The sequence below is a fragment of the Pseudorca crassidens genome, chromosome 2 (assembly GCF_039906515.1).
Source record: "Pseudorca crassidens isolate mPseCra1 chromosome 2, mPseCra1.hap1, whole genome shotgun sequence".
Classification (NCBI taxonomy): domain Eukaryota; kingdom Metazoa; phylum Chordata; class Mammalia; order Artiodactyla; family Delphinidae; genus Pseudorca; species Pseudorca crassidens.
The window spans coordinates 159,328,579-159,351,524 of record NC_090297.1 but is presented as its reverse complement, the minus strand read 5'-3'; the positions used below and the strand labels follow the sequence as shown (position 1 = coordinate 159,351,524).

Here is a 22,946-nt window from a genome sequence, read left to right as displayed (position 1 = left end):
GCCTACTGAAACACTCCAAAGACAGAGGCTGATGGGCTCCATGTTTGTGTTCTCCCTCTGCCTCACTCCAGTTGCTAGTATCTCCCAGAAAACACCTTCTACACTCATCTTGCACCCTGTTTTTTGTGGCTGCCATCCATGGGTTGCCTCTTGATTGACTGGCTCTGGTGGCCAGTGGGGCTTGCACTCACTGGACCTGTAGGACTGTAATAGATGAAAGAGGAGGTCTTAGCTGGCTGCACCTCCAGGGCATAGCAGGCACAGTCTTTCTGTAAAAGAGGACTATTAGCTTATCTTCATAGCTATGGCCTGAGAGGTAGGTTTCTAATTAAAACTATATCTAAGGGCTGACTATAATTCTCTTCGGAGACCTCATAGGGGCATAGGGGAAGTGTTATCTTTGTAGTCTCCCTCTGCCTTGCTCCAGGTTGCTGGTGTCTCCCAAAAAGCAGCTTGTACACACGTCTGGTGCTTTTCTGTGGTTGCTGACTGGGGAATGCCCCTGGATTACCTGGCTCTGGTGGCCAGCAGGGTTCATGTTTTCAGGTCTTATAGGATTGTTGAAAAGTGATAAATAGTTCTTAACTGGCAACTGCATCCAGAGAACAGCACAGAGATGGTAGACTGAAATGCACCCCAAGTCTTTCTGTGAAAGACACTTGTTAGCTTACTTTTATAGATGTGGCCTGGGGGGCAGGCTTCTAATTAAACACACATCTAGGTGCTGACTATAATTCTCTCCAGAGACTGGGGAGACTGGCAGGTGCACCATCATTGCACTCTCCCTTTGCCCCACTCCAAGTTGTCAGTATCTCAGAGAAGGTAGCTGTTATACACATCTGGTGCCCCAGTTTTTGTGTTGGCCACCCAGAGAACACATCCCTCAATAATCTGCCTCTGGTGACCAATGGGGCTTGTTCTTACAGCTTCAAAGGGTTGGTAGCAAACAAAGAACCATTTCTCAAATGGCTATCAGCCTAAGGCTCAGCACTGAGGCAGCAGACAGAAATGCCAACTCACTGAAAGAGGTATGTTTGTATAGTTTAAAAGTTGTTCCCTTAGTGTCTGGCTTCCAATCAACTTGCATCTGCATGCTAAGATACTCTCCCCACTTTGAGAGACTGACAGGTCTTAGCACACCCTAAAATGCTGGGAGCCACTAAGAATAATGTAGGCGGCTTGGACAATCACAAAGTCTTGAGAGACAACCAAGAGCTCAGGCAGTGTTGAATGATAAGGTTCATCTCCTACACAAAATGACTCCTTCAAGACTAGAAGAAGTAGTTGTTTTATTTACTGCATAGAAACCAATGCAGAGAATCAAGGAAAATGAAGAAACAGAAATATATTCTAAATGAAAGAATGAAATAACATCAATAAAAAAGGTCTTAATAAAATAGTGATAAGTAATTTACCTGATAAAGAGTTCAAAATAACGGTTGCAGTGATGCTCACTGAACTCAGAAGACGAATGAATGAACAAAGTGAGAATTTCAACAAAGAGATAGAAAATATAAGAAAGTATTAAATAGAAGTCACAGAGCTGAAGAATACATTAACTGAACTGATACATACAATAGAGGAGTTCAACAGCAGAATAGATGAAGTGGAACAAAGAATGAGTGAACTCAAAGACAGGGCAGTGGAACTCACCAAAAACAGAGCAGGAAAAAGCAAAGTGAAGATAGCTTAAGGGACTTACGGAACATCTTGTGGACCAACATTTGCATTATAGGAGTCCCAGAATGAAAAGAGAGTGAGAAAGGGGCAGAAAAATTGTTTGAAGAAACAATGACTAAAAAAACTTTCTTGGGCTTCCCTGGTGGTGCAGTCATTGAGAATCTGCCTGCTAATGCAGGGGACATGGGTTCGAGCCCTGGTCTGGGAGGATCCCACATGTCGCGGAGCAACTGGGCCCATGAGCCACAACTACTGAGCCTGCGTGTCTGGAGCCTGTGCTCCACAACAAGAGAGGCCATGATAATGAGAGGCCCGTGCACCGCGATGAAGAGTGGTGCTGGCTCGCTACAACTAGAGAAAGCCCTCACACAGAAACAAAGACCCAAAACAGCCAAAAATAAATAAATAAATAAATAAAATTTAAAAAAACAAAAACAAAAGACTTTTTTAACCTGGGGAAGGAAACAGACACCCAGATCCAGGAAGCTCAGAGAGTTCCAAATAAGATAAACTCCAAAAGACCTACACCAAGACACATTGTAATTAAATATCAAAAGTTAAAGACAATGAGAAAGTCTTAAAAGCATCTTGTTGTACAAAGGGAAACACATGAGACTATCAGCAGATTTTTCAGTAATAACTTTGTGGACAGAAGGAAGTGGTATGATATATTCAAAGTGCTCAAAGTAAAAAACTGTCCTTCAGAGTTGAAAGAGAGATAAAGTGTTTTCCAGACAAGCACAAGCTAAAGGAGTTCAACAACACTAAACCCACCTTACAAGAAATATTAAAGGCAATTCTTAAGTAGAAATGAAAGGGTGCTGTTAGTAGCAGGAAATATCAAAGTATAAACCCAAGTGGTAAAGGTAAATATATAGTAAAATTCAGAATAATCTAACATGTGGATATGGTGAGTTAATCACTTATAAAGCTAGTATGAAAGTTAAAGACAAAATAGTAAAAATACGTACAATAATTTGTTCATAGATACACAAGATAAAAGGATGTAAATTGTGACATCAAAATGTAAAACATGGGAGGGGGAATAAAAATGTAGAGCTTTAGACTATGATCAAATTTAAGTTATTATCAACTTAAAATAGACTATTATAAATATAAGTAATATGTTTTATATGTAAGCCATACGGTAACCATAAAGGAAAAACTTATAGGAGATACAGATAAGATAAAAGAAATGAATCAAAGCAAACCACTAAAAAAGTCATTAAACCAGAAAGGAAGAGATCAGAGAAGAAAAAAGGAGCACAGAAGAACTACAAAACAGCCAGAAACAATTAAAAAAATGGCAATAAGTACATACCTATCAATAACTAATTTAAATGTAAATGGATTAAATTCTCTAATTAAAAGACATAGAGTGGCTAAAAGAAAACAACCCTTCTGTATGCTGTCTACAAGAGATTCACTTCAGATGTAAAATTACAGACAGACTGAAATTGAAGGGATGGAAAAAATATTTTATGAAAATGGAAATCAAAAGAAAACTGGGGTAGCTATAGTTATCAGACAAAATAGACTTTAAAACAAAAACTATAATATAGACAAAGAAGGTCATTATATAATGATAAAGGGGTCAATCCAACATGATATAACACATATGCACCCAACATAGGAGCACCTGCATATATAAAGCAAATATTGATAGAGCTAAAATGAGAAATAGACAGCAATACAATAATAGTAGGGGACTTTAATTCCCTACTTTCATCAATAGATCAACCAGACAGAAAATCAATAAGGAAACATTGGCCTTAAACAACACATTATACTGAATGACTTAACAAATGTATCCAGAACATTCCATCCAAAAGCAACAGAATATATATTCCTCTCAAGTGCACATGAAATATTCTCTAGGATAGATTATATGTTAGGCCACAAAACAAGTCCTAATAAATTTAAGAAGATTGAAATCATATTAAACATCTTTTCTGACCATGTGGTATGAAGCTAGAAAGCAATTATAAGAAGAAAACTGGAAAATTCACAAATATTTAGATATTAAACATTCTGCTGAACAATGGGCCAAAGAAGAAATCAAAAAATATTTTGAGACAAATGAAAATGGAAACCCAACACACCAAAATCTTTGGGATGCAGCAAAAGCAGTTCTAAGAGGGAAGCTCATAATGATAAATGGCCTACTTCAAGAAATAAGAAATATTAACAAAAAATCTAATTTTACACCTTGAAGAACTAGAAAAAGAAGAATAAACAAAGCCCAAAGTCAGTAGAAGGAAGGAAATACCAAAGATCAGAGCAGAAATAAATAATTAGAGACTGAAAAAACAATGGAAAAGATCAGTGAAACTAAGAGCTTTTTTTAAAATATAAATAATATATACAAACCTTTAGCTAGACTCACTGACAAAAAAAAAGAGAGAACTCAAATAAATAAAAACAGACATGAAAGAGAAGACATTACAATTGATACTACAGACATAAAAATGATCATAAGAGACTACTATGAAAAATTATATGCCAACAAATTGGACAACTTAGAAGAAATGGATGAATTCCTAGAAACATGCAACCTACAAGCCTGAATCACTGAGAAGTAGAAAATCTGAACAGACAAATTACTAGTGAGGAGACTGAATCAGTAATCAAAAACCTCCAGAAAAACTTAAGTCCATGACCAGAATGGCTTCCCTAGTGAATTATACCAATATTTAAAGAAGAATTAATGTCAATACTTCTCAAATTCTTCTAAAAATATAGAAGAGGGAACATTTCCAAACTAATTTTACAATGCCAGCATTACCCTGATATCAAAGCCAGACAAAGATGCCACCAGAAAAGGATATTACAGGCCAATATTCCTGACGAATACAGATGCAAAAATTCTCAACAAAATTTGGGAAGATAAATTCAACAATACATTAAAAGGATTATACATCATGATCAAGTGGAATTTATTCCAGGGATGCACAGATAGTTCAACATGCACAAATCAATCAATGTGATATAGCACATTAACAAAATGAAGGATAAATATAATATGATCATCTCAATAGATGCAGAAAAGCACTTGACAAGATTCAACATCCATTTATGATAAAAACTCTCAACAAAGTGTGTAGAGAGGAAAATACCTCAACATAATAAAGGCCATATATGACAACCTTATACCTAACAACATACTCAATGGTGAAAAGCTGGAAGTTTTCCTCTAAGATAAGGACCAAGACGATAATGTCCACAGTCACCACTTTTATTCAAGTTCTAGACAGAACAATTAGGCAAGAAAAAGAAATAAAAGGCATCCAAATTAAAAAGGAAGAAGTAAAACTGTCACTACTTACAGATGACATGATATTATATGTAAAAAACCCTAAAGACTCCACCAAAAAACAAATCATTAAAGGTGCTGGATACAAGATCAATATATAAAAATCTGTTGCATTTCTATGCACTAATAAGGAACTGCCAGAAAGAGAAATTAAGAAAACAATTCCATTTACAGTTGTACCAAAAAGAATAAAATACATAGGAATAAATTTAACTCAGGAGGTGAAAGACCCATACAATTTAAACTATACAATATTGAAGAAAGAAATTGAAGACATAAATAAATGGAAAAATTCTACATGTTCATGGATTGGAGGAATTAATATTGTTAAAATGTCCATACTACCCAAGCTATATACAGATTTAATGCAATCTCTATCAAAATTCCAATGGCATTTTTCATAGTAATAGAATAAACAATCCTAAAGTTTGTATGGAACCACAAAAGACCCTGAATAGTCAAAATGGTCTTGAGAAAGAGGAACAAAGCTGGAATCAAACTACATTACAAAGCTGTGGTAATCAAAACAGTATAGCATAGGCATTAAAAACAGACCAATTGATTAGTGGCACAGAATAGAAAATCCAGAAGTAAAACCCATGCATATGTAGTTGATGAATTTATTACAAAGAAGCCAAGAATATACAATGAGGAAAGGATAGTTTCTTCAGTAAATCGTGTTGGGAAAAATGAATAGCCACCTGAAAAAGAATGAAACTGAACCTCTATCTCACACCATATACAAAAATCAACTCAAAATGATATTATAGACTTGAATGTAAGATCTGATACCCTGAAACTCCTAGAAGAAAACATAGGTGGTAAGCTCCTTGAAATTGGTCTTGGCAAAAGTTTTTGGATTTGATACCAAAAGCAAAGGCAACAAAAGTAAAAATAAACAAGAGGAACTGCATCAAACTAAAAATCTTCTGCACAACAAAGAAAACTATCAACAAAATGAAAAGAAAACCTAGTGATTGGGAGAAAATAGTTACAAACCATACATCTAATAAGAGGTTAATATCCAAAATATATAAGGAACTCCAACAACTCAAGAGCAAGAAAACAAAAAATCTGATTTAAAAATGTGCAGAGGATCTGAATAAACATTCTTCCGAAGGAGACATACCTATGGCCAACAGACACATGAAAACAGGTACAACATCACAGGAATGCAAATCAAAACCACAATTAGATGTCACCCCACAGCTGTTAAATGACTATTATCAAAAGGACAAGAGATAAGAAGTGTTATCTTGTAATGAGGATTTGGAGAAAAGGGAACCATGAATTGTTGGTGGAAATGTAAACTGGGGCAGCTACTATGGAAAACAGTATGCAGGTTCCTCAAAACATTAAAAATAGAACTACCATATGATCCAGCAATTCCACTTCTTGGTATTTATCCAAAGGAAGCAAAAACACTAATTTGAAAAACTATATGCACCTCCATGTTCACTGCAGCATTGTTTATAATAGCAGAGACATGGAAGCAACCTAAGTATCCATCAATGGATAAATAGATAAAGAAGATGTGGTAAGTATATATACAATGGAATATTTTTCAGCTATAAAAGAGAAGGAAATCCTGCCATTTGTGACAACACTGATGGACCTAAAGGGCATTATGCTTAGTGAAGTAAGTCAGACAGTGAAAGACAAATATCATATGATCTCATTTATATGTGGAATCAAAACCAAAACCAGGGCTTCCCTGGTGGCACAGTGGTTGAGAGTCTGCCTGCCGATGCAGGGGACACGGGTTCATGCCCCGGTCCGGGAAGATCCCACATGCTGTGGAGCGGCTGGGCCGGAGCCATGGCTGCTGAGCCTGCACGTCCGGAGCCTGTGCTCCGCAACGGGAGAGGCCGCAACATTGAGAGGCCCGCGTACTGCAACAAAACAAAACAAAACAAAACAAAAAAACCCCAAACCAATACCCCCATGACCTCATAGATACAGAGAACAGATTGATCATTGCCAGGAGTGGGGGATGGGTGAAATGGAAAAAGGTGGTTACAGGTACAAATTTGCAGTTAAAAAATAAATGTCATGAGAATATAGTGTACAACATGGTAACTATAGTGAATAATATTGCAATTTGAAAGTTGCTAAAGTAGTAGATCTTAAAATTCTCATCACACAAAAAAATTTGTAATTATGTGTGGTGATGGATCTTAACTAGACTTAATGTGGTGATCATTTTATAAAATATACAAATATTGAATCGTTATCTTGTACAACTGAAACCAATAAAATGTTACATATCAATTATACCTCAATATTAAAAAAAGAATTTAGGTCAATTAAGATATTCAGAAAAAAAAAGATGCAGAAATAATTTTCAAAATTTCAAAACTAACTTTTGGTATAAATATCATTGTGAAACCAGCTAATAGCATTAAAAACTTTAAAAAATTAGTTATCTACTTTTGTGTATGGGTGTTATACTCAGTTTTTTCTTCAAAAATTAATGATTACTTATGAAGCTTAGCACCATAGTGGCCAAAAATTATAACATTCTAATACCACTATAGTTCATCAAATCTAAGATGCTATCATATGTAAGACTCATCCCAATTTCAAAGATGTTAAATGTTAAAAAAAACCTAGAAAACTGTGCCTTAGAATTGATGAAATATTGTGGTGGTGGTAGTAGTAGTAGAAACAGCAGAAGTGGTGATAGTTGTAGTAGTAACACATATATATATAGTGCTTATTATGTGCCAGGTGCTCTTCTAAGCCCTTTACATATATTAACTCATTTAATCCTCATAAGTAAAGTAAATACTATCATCATCATCAGCAGCAGCAGCAACAACATCAAAGACTCAAAAACTTGCTCATTGTCATCAGCTAGTAAATGATAGAGCCAATAGTTTATTTAAAAATGCAAATTTGGGAGAGTGCACAAGATGGTGGAGTAGAAAGACCCTAAGCTCACCTCCTTTCATAGGCACACAAAAATTACAACTATTTACAGTGCAACTATTGATGATAATGACCTGAACACTGGCAGAAAAGATTTTCCACAACCAAAGAAGGAACCACAATGGGAGGGGTAAGAAGAATGGAGATTCAGTATAGTCAAGACCTACATCCCTGAATCAGCAACTAAAAAATGGAAGATAATCACTATTGCAGAGGTTCTCCCCAAGGAGGGGGTGTGTCCCTACATTGGGGTCCCCAGCTGAGTGTTCTGCACCAGGAAGAAGAGTTCCCAGAACGGCTGGCTTTGAAGGCCAGCAAAGATTGTGACTCTGCTCTTAAAGGGCATGCACAAAATCTCACACATTCCTAGTCCTAGCACAGAGGCAGTAATTTAAAAGGAACTAGGGTCAGACCCATTTGCTGAACTTGAAGAGACTCCTGGAGGGGCAGGAGGCAACTGGGACTCCCTCTGGGAACATAGACTCTGGTGGCAGCCATTTTGGGGAGCTGGTTCTACCACAAGGACATTGGTGCTGGCAAGCGCTCTTCTGGAATTCTCCCTCTAGCCTATTCTGGGGGCTTACCAGCCACCAGTGGATGGCACCATCCACAGCCACCCCCTCCCAGCCAGCCATCATGGGACCCAGCCCCACCACCAGCAGGATGGCATCAGCCTTGGGACTCCCTGGACAGTACAGCCAAATATGTCAGGACCTGGCCCTGTCCACAAGCAGCCTCAGTGAGAAGAAGGACCTGGCAGCCAACCAGGTGGGGGCCAGCCCCCACCTACTAGTATACTCACAGGCAGCCCCATCACAACAAAAGGGCCCACTCAGCCCACACAGTGGCAACCCTAGATCATACAGCTCGGGTGACCAGCGGGGAGTGTACTGCTGTTCCCCATAGGACATTTCCTACATAAGGCCACTTCTCCAAGATTGGGAAATGTAACAAATGTACTTAACACATACATATAAACACAGAGAATTAGGCAAAATGATGTGACTAAGGAATATGTTTCAAATGAAGGAACAGGCTAAAACCCAAGAAGAAAAACTAAGTGAAATGGAGGTAAGCAATCTACCCAATAAACATTCAAGGTAATGATCACAAAGATGCTCAGTGAACTCAGGAGAAGAATGGATGAACAAAGTGAGAAGTTTAATAAAGAGTTAGAAAATATAAACAAGAACCAAACAGAGCTGAAGAATATATTAACAGAAATAAAAAATATGCTAAAACATGAAAATTTTAATGTTTCATAGTCCTTTGTATATTTTGATTGGTAACTAGTATTGTGAAGGGTTGAATTGCAAGTGGACAAATATACATTATACATGCAATTCTTGGAAAGAAAACCTATGAGAGTGTATGCAGATATTGGAGCTAGATAATCAAAGAAAGTTGCGCTGTGCTGAAGAAAAGTGTAAATCTTTGTTTTTGTTCTGGAAGGAGGGAGTACCTCAGCTTCAGAAAAGTGAGTTAAATATACTCCTTGTTTCTTGAAACATGCTCAATCCAGTCTTGTTTATTGTATTTTACTTTTCCCCTGTATCTTCTTCCCCCATTCCCTTCCCTCATAATAGGCACCCAGAACATATATCAAGCAAGTATGATGCTTTACTTGTTTGATATATGTCCTTGGCTATCTTTGTATTCTTATAAAATGAACAATACTCTTTTTTGCTTGTGATTTGTGTGTAGTTGTTTGTAATTTTAATAAATGTTACGTAGTAACATTTGATAGGTCTCAGTTTCTTATTCAACACTATTTTTCATTCAAGACTATGTTTTAAGGTCTATCCATGTAATTGTATATAAATCTAAAGCAGCTTTCTTTGTTTCAAAACCTGTTTATGCCAGATTGCATTATTATTGTAATTGTGGAATTAAACTAAATATTATGGACTGGTTAAATACCAGTGTAAAAATAGAGTCACTCTTTCCCTGAAAACTAAGTTTGGAACCGCTTTGGAAAGTTTTGATAAAGCAAGTCACAGAAGAAATTACTGAGCTAGGTATGAGCAAGATAACACTAAAAGGCTGGGGAAAAAATTATAAAAATCTAGAACTTTGGTTGTTTTGCCACTGTCTTTAAGTCCCCCCCGCCCCCCGGCTATTTTAAAGAAACTGAAATGCGAACTAAGAGATGATGTCTTATGAATAAGACTATGCAAGAAAGGAGATGAGGAATTCCAATCAGTGGACTAATTTCAAAGCAAAGTCTGTGGTCCTATATTAAAAGATTGACTAATGAATGTACCTTCATCTATTTAAGTTAAAATAGAATGTTTCACATATAGCACTTTCCTTTTTTAAATGACTCTTCACTTTAACTTATTTTGGAATTAAGTGAACAATTCCATTCCACTGTATCAATTAAGAGGCCCACTATTGTTTATGCTTAAGAAAGCTGAGCCTAGAAAAGGAGAGTGGGGAATAGAATATACAATATTTGGGAAGAAATTACAGTAACATGTAAAAATGCTTATACTATAATATTACCTAGGAAAGTAGTATACAAAATAATATACACAGTATATTTATGTCTATTGTGGTAGATTGTTTACAAAGATGGCTGCAGTAATTCCTCCCATTCCTGTATGTAGGTCCCTTTACAGTGTAAGTTTGCTGTTCTCTTGAGAAGTGCAGTCTATTTCCCTATCGTATTAATCTGGGCTGGCCTTGTGAATTGCTTTGACAAATAGAATGTAGCCAAACCTAGGCCTGGTGGCTTCTGCCTTCACCATCTTGGAATGCTTCCCTGAGATTGCCATGTGAAGAAGCCAGGTCTAGCCTGGAGGATATAGGACACATGGAGCAGCGACAAGTGCTCCAGCTGAGGCCCCTTATACTAACAAGCCAGTACCTGCACCAAACATTTGACATGTGAATGAAGCCATCTTACATTATCCTGTCCCAGGCAAGCCACCAGATGACAACAGCCTCATGAATAAACCCTGATGAAACCAGCAGAACAGCCCATCTACTCGTAACCCAAATTGTTGATCCACAGAACTTGTTGTTTGAAGGCATTAGGTTTAGGGATGGTGTTATAGTGCAATAGATAGCAGATAGAACTCTACAGAGCAGTCATGCACTATATAAAAAAAGGAAGTGAACAATACAATTGACAAAGAATTCTACAGGAATGTGTTTTTAAGTGGCAAAGAGGCCCTGGATATTGAAAGTAAAAATTGTTGCTCAGGAATTAATGACTTACCATATCATTATTCATTAAAAATTTACATATTTCTCAACATTTTCAAAGCTAAATTTGGAGGGAAATCCATTCTTTTAAATGTTAATATTATAATTTTACATTTGTTAAAATCGAATGAAAGAATTTTAAAATATTAACTTACCATGGTTTTAGTGCAGTATCCTGAGGCAATTTCATAGTGAACCTGATTTTTCTCTTCCAATATTTTTGGGCCATATGATTCCACAATAATATACAGCCCAATATTTTCTGGATAGACTATTTGAGCCCAAACTGACAGGTTTTGTCCCTTGTCCAAAAGATAAGAAACACGAAAAATATCATTATGAAATGCCATGTAGGGGCATTTTTCTTTTGTTTTGAAAGCTATACTTTGTGCTTCCAGTTTTAAGGGATATTCCTGTGGATGTATTGTGCCATTTTCAAAAACATGTATGAGATACATTTTACCAGATGTATTCAAGGAAATTAATGATTTTATTGTGCTATTTGTCCATAAATGCAGCTTTACTGCATCTTTAATATTAATCTTGAAATAAAACATTACATTATTTTCCATTTTTACCACAATATTTCCATAATAATCTGGAAAAAAGAGAGAAAAGTTTGTGTTATTCTATGTTGACATAAATTCATGCTCTTTTATTTAAGTGCACTATTAACCAAAATAATTTCTTTCATAGTGATTATTTATATACTTTGAGAAAATTCAGGCACAAACCCATAACATTACAAGATGGTTGAGAGCTTCTCTCCCACTTCATAGCAGAGCGTTTTTTTTGTTTTTGTTTTTCTGCATACCTTTTTCCTCACATTCACTCTATCACTTTTTTTTTTTTTTTGCGGTACACGAGCCTCTCACTGTTGTGGCCTCTCCCGCTGTGGAGCACAGGCTCCGGACGCGCAGGCTCAGTGGCCATGGCTCATGAGCCCAGCCGCTCTGTGGCATGTGGGATCTTCCTGGACTGGGGCATGAACCCGTGTCCCCTGCATCAGCAGGCGGAATCTCAACCACTGCACCACCAGGGAAGCCCCACTCTATCACTTTTATAATCACATTATTAACATAGAAGAAAGAGCTGGAATTAGTGCATTAAATAATAATGAGGATGAGAATGACAGGAATGGTATTATTAGGAAGCATTGTATTATGGACTGAATTATGTTCCCTTAAAATGCATATGTTGAAGCCCTAACTCTCATTGTTACTGTATTTGAAGGTAGCGTCTTTAAGGAGGTAATTAAGGTTAGATGAGGTCAGAAGGATGGGGCCCTAATCCAATATGACAGATGTCTTTATCAGGGGAGGAAGATACACCAGAGAGCTCTTTCTCTCTCTGCATGTACAAAGAGGAAAGGCTATGTGAGGACAAAGTGAGAAGGTGGCCACTGTATTCAAGCCAGCAAGAGAGTCTTCGTCAGAAACCAACCTTGATGACACCTTGATCTTGGACTTCTAGACTCCAGAATTGTGAGAAAATAAATTTCTATTGCTTAAGCCACTTAATCTGTGGTATTTTCCTATGGCAGCCATAGTAGGCTAATGCAATTGGGATGAAGAAACGGTGGTGGGAGGGAGACAGCACCTCTTCAGGTTCACTTTATACAAAATAATTAACTTTCTCCCCTTAATAGAGTATTATGCCTAAGTCGCAGAGGTTCATAGACAATAAGTCTCTTAACCTCTTTGGTTCTATAACCATATGTATAAAATGAACAGTTGGACCAGTTGGTTTCATAACTTCCTTTCCAGATATGACACTCTTTGTGTACAGCCCCTAGGAGTATACTTTCTTTAATTTTCAAAAACAGCACTTAGAAAGGACTGGCTGAAAGGAGGAAGGTGAATTCAAAGAGTTAGAGAGGTTCAGAGCTCTTTGTGAGTTTGCATCTTACATTTGGAATATGAATAATTAAGTGACATTTTCACAACTTGCCATAAATTATATTCTAATCAAGCTCTTAAATCAGAAATACCATTTTTTTTTAGGATCAGAATACTTTAATAACAGTGTCAACATACTACCATTTTCTTATCACACTGCTCATTAAAAACATTATTAAATGAATTTTGGATTAAATACAAAGTTAAGACGAAAATTAGGAATTATTTTTTTAAATAATGAGAATAAGAACACTATATATAAAAGCCTGTGGGACGTAGCTAAAGCTATGCAGAGAAAAATTCATAGCATTATGTTTTTCATAGTTTTAAATGCTTAGAAAACAACAAAAACTGAAAATAAATGAACTAGTTATTTAACTCAAGAAGCAGGCAACAGAATACCAACATTACAAACAAAAAGCAGAAGTGAGGAATCATTAATGACAAAAGCAGAAATTAAGGAATTAAATAAAAAAGAAAGTAGATTTGATAAATCAAAGAGTTTTTTTCAAAGGAAAGGAAAACAAAAAATTCAAAAAAAAATGATATCTTGCAAGCCAAACTAGCAAGGAGTGGGACATAAACAATATTACAAATAAGCAAGAGAATATGATTACAGATACATAAGAAATTTAAACATTAAAATGGGAAGACTTTGCCAATAAATTAGAAAATCTAGAAAAAATGAATGCTTTCCTAGGAATAAACAAACTTCTAAAATTGACTGAAGAAGAGATGAAAGACTTTAGTAGACCAATTAGAGAAAATAAAATTAATGAATAGATATAACATTCCTGGTTGAGAAGACCTGATATTGCAAATATGCAAACATCTATTCAATAAATATCAATATTTATTGAATGCCCACTATAGCTACATACTGTTCTAAATACTTGGGAGGGACATATTAATAGAAAAACTGAAAGATCATTTTCTTTTGTAGCTTCTATTCCTTTAGGGAAGACCGCCAATAAACATAAGATAAGTAAATTATATAGTGTGTTGGCGATTAAAGCTACAGTAACCAAAACAATATAGATCTTGTGGAGATAGATGAGGGAAGGGGATAGCCTAGAAACTGAACCCAGTTAACATGAGGCATAAATGCATAATAAAATTGGCATTTCAAATCTGTAGGGTAAGTGGTGTTTAACAGAAGACTGATTTGAAGGCAACACCAGGTTTCACAGGAAAAATAGAAATAAAAAATAAAATTAGATTCCTTATACCAAATATAATTCTAGATGAATTAAATATTTAAACATAAAAATTATAATGCTAAATTATAAAAAGAAAATATGTGATAATATCTTTATAATTGGAAAGACCTTTCATATTATGACATTACAGAAGAATTCACAAATAAAATACTAACAAATTTGACTACTTAAAAACTGAAATTGTAAATGTCAAAGTGCCTGCAAAAAGACACTGAGAAATTACACACCACAGAAAATATTTGCAATATGGGTCAAAGACAAATGGATAATATACATTATAAGTAAAAAACATATCAATAAGAAAATAAGCAATCCAGTGCAAAATATCTAAACAGTATGAATTGACAATCCAGAGAAAATATGACCAATGAACATACAAAACTAGATAAAACATCTAATTATAAAATGTGCAATAAAATGAGAATTACACATTTTTCTTCCACACTATGGGTAAATAGTAAATAGATTTTATAAAAATATACATTTTTAAAATACGTTTGGGTGAGTTTAGACTGACAATTTTAAGGATTTATCAACTTTTTAAATATTCAGAACTCTGATTCAAGAATTCTGTATCTAATAATCTATGTTACAGGAATACTTGTACAAGCGTACAAGTACATATATACATATGTATATATATGCATATTCTCCACAGGGGTTTCTTTAATTTAATTTTTATTTTATATTGGAGTATAGTTGATATACAATATTGTGTTAGTTTCAGGTGTGCAGCAAAGTGATTTATTTATACATATACATACTTCCATTCTTTTTCAGATTCTTTTCCCATATAGGTTATTATAGAATATTGAGTAGAGTTCCATGTGCTATACAGAAGGTCCTTATTGACTATTTATTTTATATATAGTAGTGTGTATATGTTAATCCTAAACTCCTAATTTAATCCCTCCCATTACCTTTTCCCTTTTGTAACCATAAGTTTGTTTTCAAAGTCTGTGAGTCTGTTTCTGTTTTGTAAATAAGTTCATTTGTATCACTTTTTAAGATTCCATATAAAAGTGACATCATATGATATTTGTCTTTCCTCTGACTTACTTCACTTAGTATGATAATCTCTAGGTTCACACATGTTGCTGCAAATGGAATTATTTCATTTTTTATGGCTGAGTAATATTCCATTATATGTATGTACCACATCTTCTTTGTCCATTCCTCTGTCGATGGACACATATGTTGCTTTAATGACTTGGCTATTGTAAATAGTGCTGCAATGAATATTGGGGTGCATTTATCTTTCTCAAATTATGGTTTTTTCTGGATATATGCCCAAGAGTGGGATTGCTGGATCATATGGTAATTCTATTTTTAGTTTTTTAAGGAACCTCCATACTGTTCTCCATAGTGGTTGTACCAATTTACATTCCCACAAGCAGTGTAGGAAGGTTCCCTGTTCTCCACACCCTCCCCAGATTTTATTGTTTGTAGACTTTTTGATGATGGCCATTCTGACTGTGTGTGGTGATACCTCATTGTAGTTTTGATTTGCATTTCTCTAGTAATTAGCAATGTTGAGCATTTTTCATGTGCTTTTTCACCATATATATGTCTTCTTTGGAGAAATGTCTATTTAGATCTTCTGCCCGTTTTATGATGGTTTTTTTTTAATATTTAGCTGCATGCACTCTTTGTATATTTTGGAGATTAATTCCTTGTCGGTCGCTTTGTCTTCAAATATTTTCTCCCATTCTGTGGGGCTGTCTTTTCATTTTGTTTATGGTTTCCTTTGCTGTGCAGAACCTTTTAAGTTTCATTAGGTCCCATTTGTTTATTTTTATTTCCATTATTCTAGGAGGTGGATCAAAAAAGATCTTGCTGTGATTTATGTCAAACAATGTTCTTCCTATGTTTTCCTCTAAGAATTTTATAGTGTCCGGTTTTACATTTAGGTCTCTAATCCATTTTGAGTTTATTTTTGTGTATGGTAAGGGAGTGTTCTAATTTCATTCTTTTACATGTAGCTGTCCAGTTTTCCCAGCACCACTTACTGAACAGACTGTCTTTTCTCCATTGTATATCCTTGCCTCCTTTGTCATAGATTAGTTGACCATAGGTGCATGGGTTTATCTCTGGGCTTTCTATCCTGTTCCATTGACCTATAGTTCTGTTTTTGTGCCAGTACCGTACTGTCTTTATTACTGTCTCTTTGTAATATAGTCTTAACTCAGAGAGTCTGATTCCTCCAGCTCCGTGTTTTTCCCTCAAGACCACTTTGGCTATTTGGGGTCTTTCCTGTCTCCATACAAATTTTAATATTTTTGTTCTAGTTCTTTAAAAAATGCTATTGGTAATCTGATAGGGATTGCATTGAATCTGTAGATTGCTTTGGGTGTATACACATTCTCACAATATTGATTCTTCCAATCCAAGAACATGGTATATCTCTCCACCTTTTGGTATCATCTTTAATTTCTTTCATCAGTGTCTTATAGTTTTCTGCATACAGGTCTTTTGTCTCCCTAGGTTGGTTTATTCCTGGGTATTTTATTTTTTTGTTGCAATGGTAAATGGGAGTGTTTCCTTAATTTCTCTTTCACATTTTTCATTATTATTGGAGAGGAATGCAAGAGATTTCTGTGCATTAATTTTGTATCCTGCAACTTTTTCAAATTCATTGATTATCTCTAGTAGTTTTCTGGTGGCATCTTTAGGATTCTCCATGTATAGTATCATGTCATCTGCAGACAGTGACAGTTTTACTTCTTCTTTTCCAGTTTGTATTCCTTTTATTTCTTCTTCTTCTCTGATTGCCATGGTTAGGAGTTCCAAAACTATGTTGAATAATAGTGGTGAGAGTGGACATCCTTGTCTTGTTCCTGATCTTAGAGGAAATGCTTTCAGTTTTTCACCATTGAGAATGATGTTTGCTGTGGGTTTGTCATATATGGCCTTTATTATGCTGAGGCGGGTTCCCTCTATGCCCACTTTCTGGAGATTTTTTATCATAAATCGGTGTTGAATTTTGTCAAAAGCTTTTTCTGCATCTACTGAGATGATCATATGGTTTTTCTTCTTCAATTTGTTAATATGGTGTATCACATTGATTGATTTTCGTATATTGAAGAATGCTTGCATCCCTGGGATAAATCCCGCATGATCATGGTGTATGATCCTTTTAATGTGTTGTTGGATTCTGTTTGCTAGTATTTTGTTGAGGATTTTTGCATCTATATTCATCAGTGATATTGGTCTGTAATTTTTTTTGTAGTATCCTTGTCTGGTTTTGGTATCAGGGTGATGGTGGCCTCATAGAATGAGTTGGGGAGTGTTCCTTCCTCTGCAAGTTTTTGGAAGAGTTTGAGAAGGATGGGTGTTAGCTCTTCTCTAAATGTTTGATAGAATTCACCTGTGAAGACATCTGGTCCTGGAGTTTTCTTGTTCAAAGATTTTTAATCACAGTTTCAATTTCATTACTTGTGATTGTTCTGTTCATATTTTCTCTTTCTTCCTGGTTCAGTCTGGGAAGGTTATACCTTTCTAAGAATTTGTCCATTTCTTCCAGGTTGTCAATTTTATTGGCATAGAGTTGCTTGTAGTAGTCTCTTAGGATGCTTTGTATTTCTGCGGTGTCTGTTGTAACTTCTCCTTTTTCATGTCTAATTTTATTGATTTGAGTCCTCTCCCTCTTTTCCTTGATGGGTCTGGCTAATGGTTTATCAATTTTATCTTCTCAAAGAACCAGCTTTTAGTTTTATTGATCTTTGCTATTGTTTTCTTCCTTTTTATTTCATTTATTTCTGCTTTGACCTTTATGATTTCTTTCCTTCTGTTAACTTTGGGTTTTATTTGTTCTTCTTTCTCTAGTTCCTTTAGGTGTAAGGACAGATAGTTTATTTGAAAATTTTTTTGTTTCTTGAGGTAGGCTTGTATAGCTATAAACTTCCCTGTTTGAACCGCTTTTGCCGCATCCTGTAGGTTTTGGATCATGGTGTTTTCATTGTCATTTGTCTCTAGGTATTTTTTGATTTCCTCTTTGATTTCTTCAGTGATCTCTTGGTTATTTAAGAATGTATTGTTTAGCCTCCATGTGTTTGTGTTTTTTATGTTTTTATCCCTTATTGCTTTTAATATTCTCTATTTTTATAAATAATATAAATTGCTATTTATATTAAGCAATTTTTATAAATAATATAAATTGCTATTTATATTAAGCAATATTATATAAGATGCTATTTTGGCATCTTAATTACAATGTGTCTTGTGGTTCTCTTTGAGTTGACCATACTTGGGACTCTCTGTACTTCCTAGACTTGTATGTCTGTTTTCTTTCCCAGGTTAGGGAAGTTTTCAGCTATTATGTCTTCAAATGTGTTTTTGGCCCCTTTCTCTCTTCTCCTTCTGGGACCCCAAAATGCAAATGTTAGTATGCTTGATGTTTTCCCAGAAGTTTCTTAGACTGTCCTCATTTCTTTTCCTTCTTTTTTTCTGCTCAGCATCAGTGATTTCCACTACTCTGTCTTCCAGATTGCTGATTCATTCCTCTGTATCATTTAATCTAATATTGGTTCCTTCTAGTGTATTTTTCATTTCATTATTGTATTCCTCACCTCTGGTTGTTATTTATATTTTCCAACTCTGTTAAAAAATATCTAACTTCTCTCTCTGTGCATCCATTCTTCTCCCCAGTTCTTTGATCACCTTTATGATCATTACCCTGAACTCTTTCTTGGGTAGATTTCCTATTCCCACTTCACTTAGTTTTCTGGGGTTTTATCTTGTTCTTTTGTTTGGAACATGTTCCTCTGTTGTTTCATTTTGCCTAACATGTTTTTATTTCTTTGTATCTGGTAGTTTATGTTTCCTGACCTTGGAAAAGTGGTCTTTTGTAGGAGATGTCCTATGCATCCTAGTAACACACTCCCCTCTCATCACCTGAGCTATATACTCTAGAGTCATTCCCTATGTGGGTTGCATAGGACCTTCTGTTGTGGTGGGTTGACTACTGTGGGTGGCTTGGTAGGCTTTGTTGGCTCCCAGTCCAGTTGGTTGCCAGGCTCTGCCTTTTAAGGAGGCTGCCAGCTGCTGGTTGGTGGAACTGGATAATGAGGTGGTGGGCTGCAGAACCCCAGGGGTCCCCACTGTTAGTGCTTGTTCACTGGTGGGTGGGGTTAGGGTCCAGGAGATCCTGGGATTGATGCCTGTCCACTGGTGGGTGAACCCAGGTCTTGGGGCTAGTGCCAGCTTACTATTGGGCAGAACTGGGTCCTCAGGTCTGGCTGCAGGGCCCAGGGGCCCCAGAGCTGATTTCAGATTGCTGATGGGTGGGTCCAGTTCCTAACACAGCTGGATGTTGGGTCCAGAATGTAGGTTCAGGTTCCAGCTGGTCACAAGGTTGGTGCTGGTCCACTGGGTCCCCAGGTTGTGGGCTGTGGTTGTCCTGTGGCTAGTGTCTGCCCTCTGGTGGGTGAAGCTGGTCCCAAGGCTAGAGCAGGCTTTCTGGTGGCTGGTGCCTGCTCACTGGTGGTATAGCTGCATCCTGGGGTCTCTGGCTACAAGGCCTTCTGGGCTCCAGGTTTAGTGCTTGAGCTCTGGTGTGTGGGTCCAGGTCCTGGGCCTTCTGATGGGCAGGGCTGTGTCCAGGAGTGGCTGTGGGCTCTGGGGGTCTTAAGGCAGCCTGTCTGCTGGTGGGCAGGGCTGTGTCCCCACCTAGTTAGTTGCTTGGCCCAAGGTATCCCAGTAGTGGTGGCTACAGGCTGTTGGGCAGGGGCAGGGTGGGATCCTGAAGCTAATAAACTAGAGGGAGAATTCCAAAATGATGCTTGCCAGCACCAGGGTCCATGTGGTATGAGAGCTTTCAAAAATGGCTGTGGCCAGTGTCTGTGTCCCCAGCATGAGCTTCATTTTCCTCCTGCCTCTCCAGGAGACTCTCCAAGATCAGCAGGTAGGTCTGGCCCAGGATCCTTTCAAATTACAACTTCTGCTCTGGGTCCTGGAGCATGTGACATTCTCTGAGTCTCTATTTCCCACAGCTCTCCAGGACTCCTGAAAGTAAGCCCCACTGGCCTTCAAACCCAAATGTTCTGGGGAGTAATCATCTGGTGCTGGGGAACACAATGTGGGGTTCAGACTGCTCACTCCTTGGGGAGAACCTCTGCAATTATAATTACTCTCCTGTTTGTGGGCTGCCCAGAGACATGGGACTTGAGTATACTGTGACTCTGTCCCTCCTACCTGTCTCATTGTGGTTCCTCCTTTATATCTTTAGTTGTAGATCTTTTCTGGCAGGTTCTGGTCTTTTTCATCAATAGTTATTCTGTAAATAGTTGTAATTTTTGTGTGCTTGTGAGAGTAGGTGAGCTCAGGTCCTTCTACTCTGTCATCTTATCTGATTTCACCTGTTATATTTTGAATTTGCTTTTAAAAATGTCTGGATAAATTCACAGGAACTTGTTAATAGTGGGTTATCTGAGAAATGGAAATAGTGAAGGCTGAGGACCTTTAACTTCATATCTCATATACTTATAAACTGTTTAAACATTTTATTTCAGCATTTCTGAATGGCTTTCAGTACAATATTCAAACTTTAAGGTCCTCTAAAATCTATCCCCAATTTTTCATTCTGACCTTATCTTCTTTTCACTATGGTCTTTTTAAAAACACAAACATCCGGGCTTCCCTGATGGTGCAGTGGTTGAGAGTCTGCCTGCCGATAAAGGGGACACGGGTTCGTGCCCCGGTCCGGGAAGGTCCCACATGCCACAGAGCAGCTGGGCCCATGAGCCATGGCCGCTGGGCCTGTGCGTCCGAAGCCTGTGCTCCGCAATGGGAGAGACCACAACAGTGAGAGGCCCGCGTACCACACACACAAAAAACACCCCAAAAACTCAAAAAAACAAAAAACAAAACCACAAATATCCTGCTTCTCTCTTGCTTAAAACTATTTAGAACTCCCTAGAGGCCTTAGAAGAAGGTCCAATTTCTTCATGCAACTTTTGAAATCTTTAATAATCTGGACTCTATTTTTCCAGAAGAGACTCATCCCTTTTCTCTCTGCAGAACTCTGTTTCAGCCGTTTATCATCTTTCAAGTTCTGGGAAGTATCCTGTCATCTCTGTCTCTGGGTCACTGGGCACACCAATCTCATCTATTGTCTTCATTGTCTAACCCCGGCTTATTCAGCAGATCTCAGTTTAGATACCAGTTCCCTACCTCAAGGCAGCCTTCCCTACTTCCATGTCTCCCAATTTGGGTAAGGTACTCAATCTGTGTGTTTCCATAGCACCCTATATTTTCTCTATCATAGAATTAAACATGTTGCTTTATTTGCATGTTAACTTGTCTTTATCCTATGTAATTTTGTAAACTCTGGGAGGGTGGGAATTGTGTTCAAATTACCACTATATCTCCAACCCCTAGCAGAATGCCTCACAAATAGTGGTGCTCAATGAATATTTTTCAATTATTTATTCCAAAAAGTACGTATTATATACTGTTCTAGGTATTGTGGGTAAAGCAGCAAATACAATGAAGTCACGCAGAACATTTTTTTGGTGGAAGATTCAGCTAACAAATAAGTACACATATAATTTGTTAGGTGATGATAAGTGCTGTGAACAAAATAAAGAAATGTAAGGTACAGAGCAGGGGAGTTAGGTCAGGGTCAGGGAAGAGCTCTCTGATAAAGTGACATTTGGACTTAAACCTGAATTAAGTACAAGAGTTATGTAGATATCAAAGTGAGGAATATTCTTGGCAGTAGATATCCAGGGAAACAGTAGATATCCAAGGAATAGCAAAGAGGCCAGTATGGCTAAGTAACACTGAACAAAGGGTCGAGGGACAGGAGATGACATCAGAGTCCTGGGCCAGATCACATACTGTTTTTCAGGTGATGCTAAAGGTTTTAGATTTTATTCTGAGTGATATAAGAAGCAAATGAGTGTTTTAAGCAGAGGAATAATATGATTTTGCATATATTTTCAAAGGCTCACTCTGGCTGCTAGGTGGACTGTGGTTAGGGATGGGGATGCAAGGATAAAAAATGAGAGACCACTTAAAAAACTCTTGTATGTACGGGCTAGAGAGGATAGGGGATTGAACTGGAGTGGGAATGGTGGAAAAAGGTTAGATATTAGATACATTTTTTAGATATAGCCAACAGGATTTGATAATGGCTTGTTTGTGGGATATTAAAGGGGAGGATTCAAGGATGAGGTCATGATTTGTGGCTGGAAGAAAAGAAGTGCTGTTTACTCAATAGGGGAGGGCTAGAGATGAAGCAGGTTGAAGTGTGGGTGAGGGAAACAAGGATTCATTTTTGGATATGTTAGTCTGAGATGCCCACTAGTCATCCAAGTGAAGGTATCAAGAAGGTAGTAGGAAATAGTAGTTTGGAGTTCAGCCTAATTATCATGGCTGGAGGGCAAAGAATGAATGTAAATAGAGTTCAGAAGATGTCTGAAAACCAAATCCTGAGGTACTTCTCCATTTAGGAATTAAGAAGATGAGAATGGAAAAGAGGCTGAGGAGGAATAGCTAGTGAAGTAGGAGGAAGAACAAAAAAGTGATACCCTAAAATTCAGTGAAAAAAAAGTGTTTCAAGAAAAAGGCCATGTTGAATTATTTCAAATGCTGCTGCCAGATCATGAAAGATGACTGAAAATTGGCCACTGGATTAGCAAAGTGGAAGTCATTGAAAAGCTGGATAAGGGCAGTTTCTGAGAAAATTTGATT

At 37.0% G+C, this 22,946-nt stretch overlaps 1 protein-coding gene across 1 annotated transcript in view; it reads right to left on the bottom strand.

Moving 5' to 3' along the window:
• CATSPERE (catsper channel auxiliary subunit epsilon) overlaps positions 1-22,946 on the bottom strand; it is a 259,066-nt gene that overhangs the window by 81,373 nt on the left and 154,747 nt on the right. Inside the window, exon 12 of the mRNA XM_067729520.1 lies at positions 11,290-11,732. Coding sequence (XP_067585621.1) covers positions 11,290-11,732 — 443 coding nt within the window. The remainder of the gene's footprint in view (positions 1-11,289; positions 11,733-22,946) is intronic.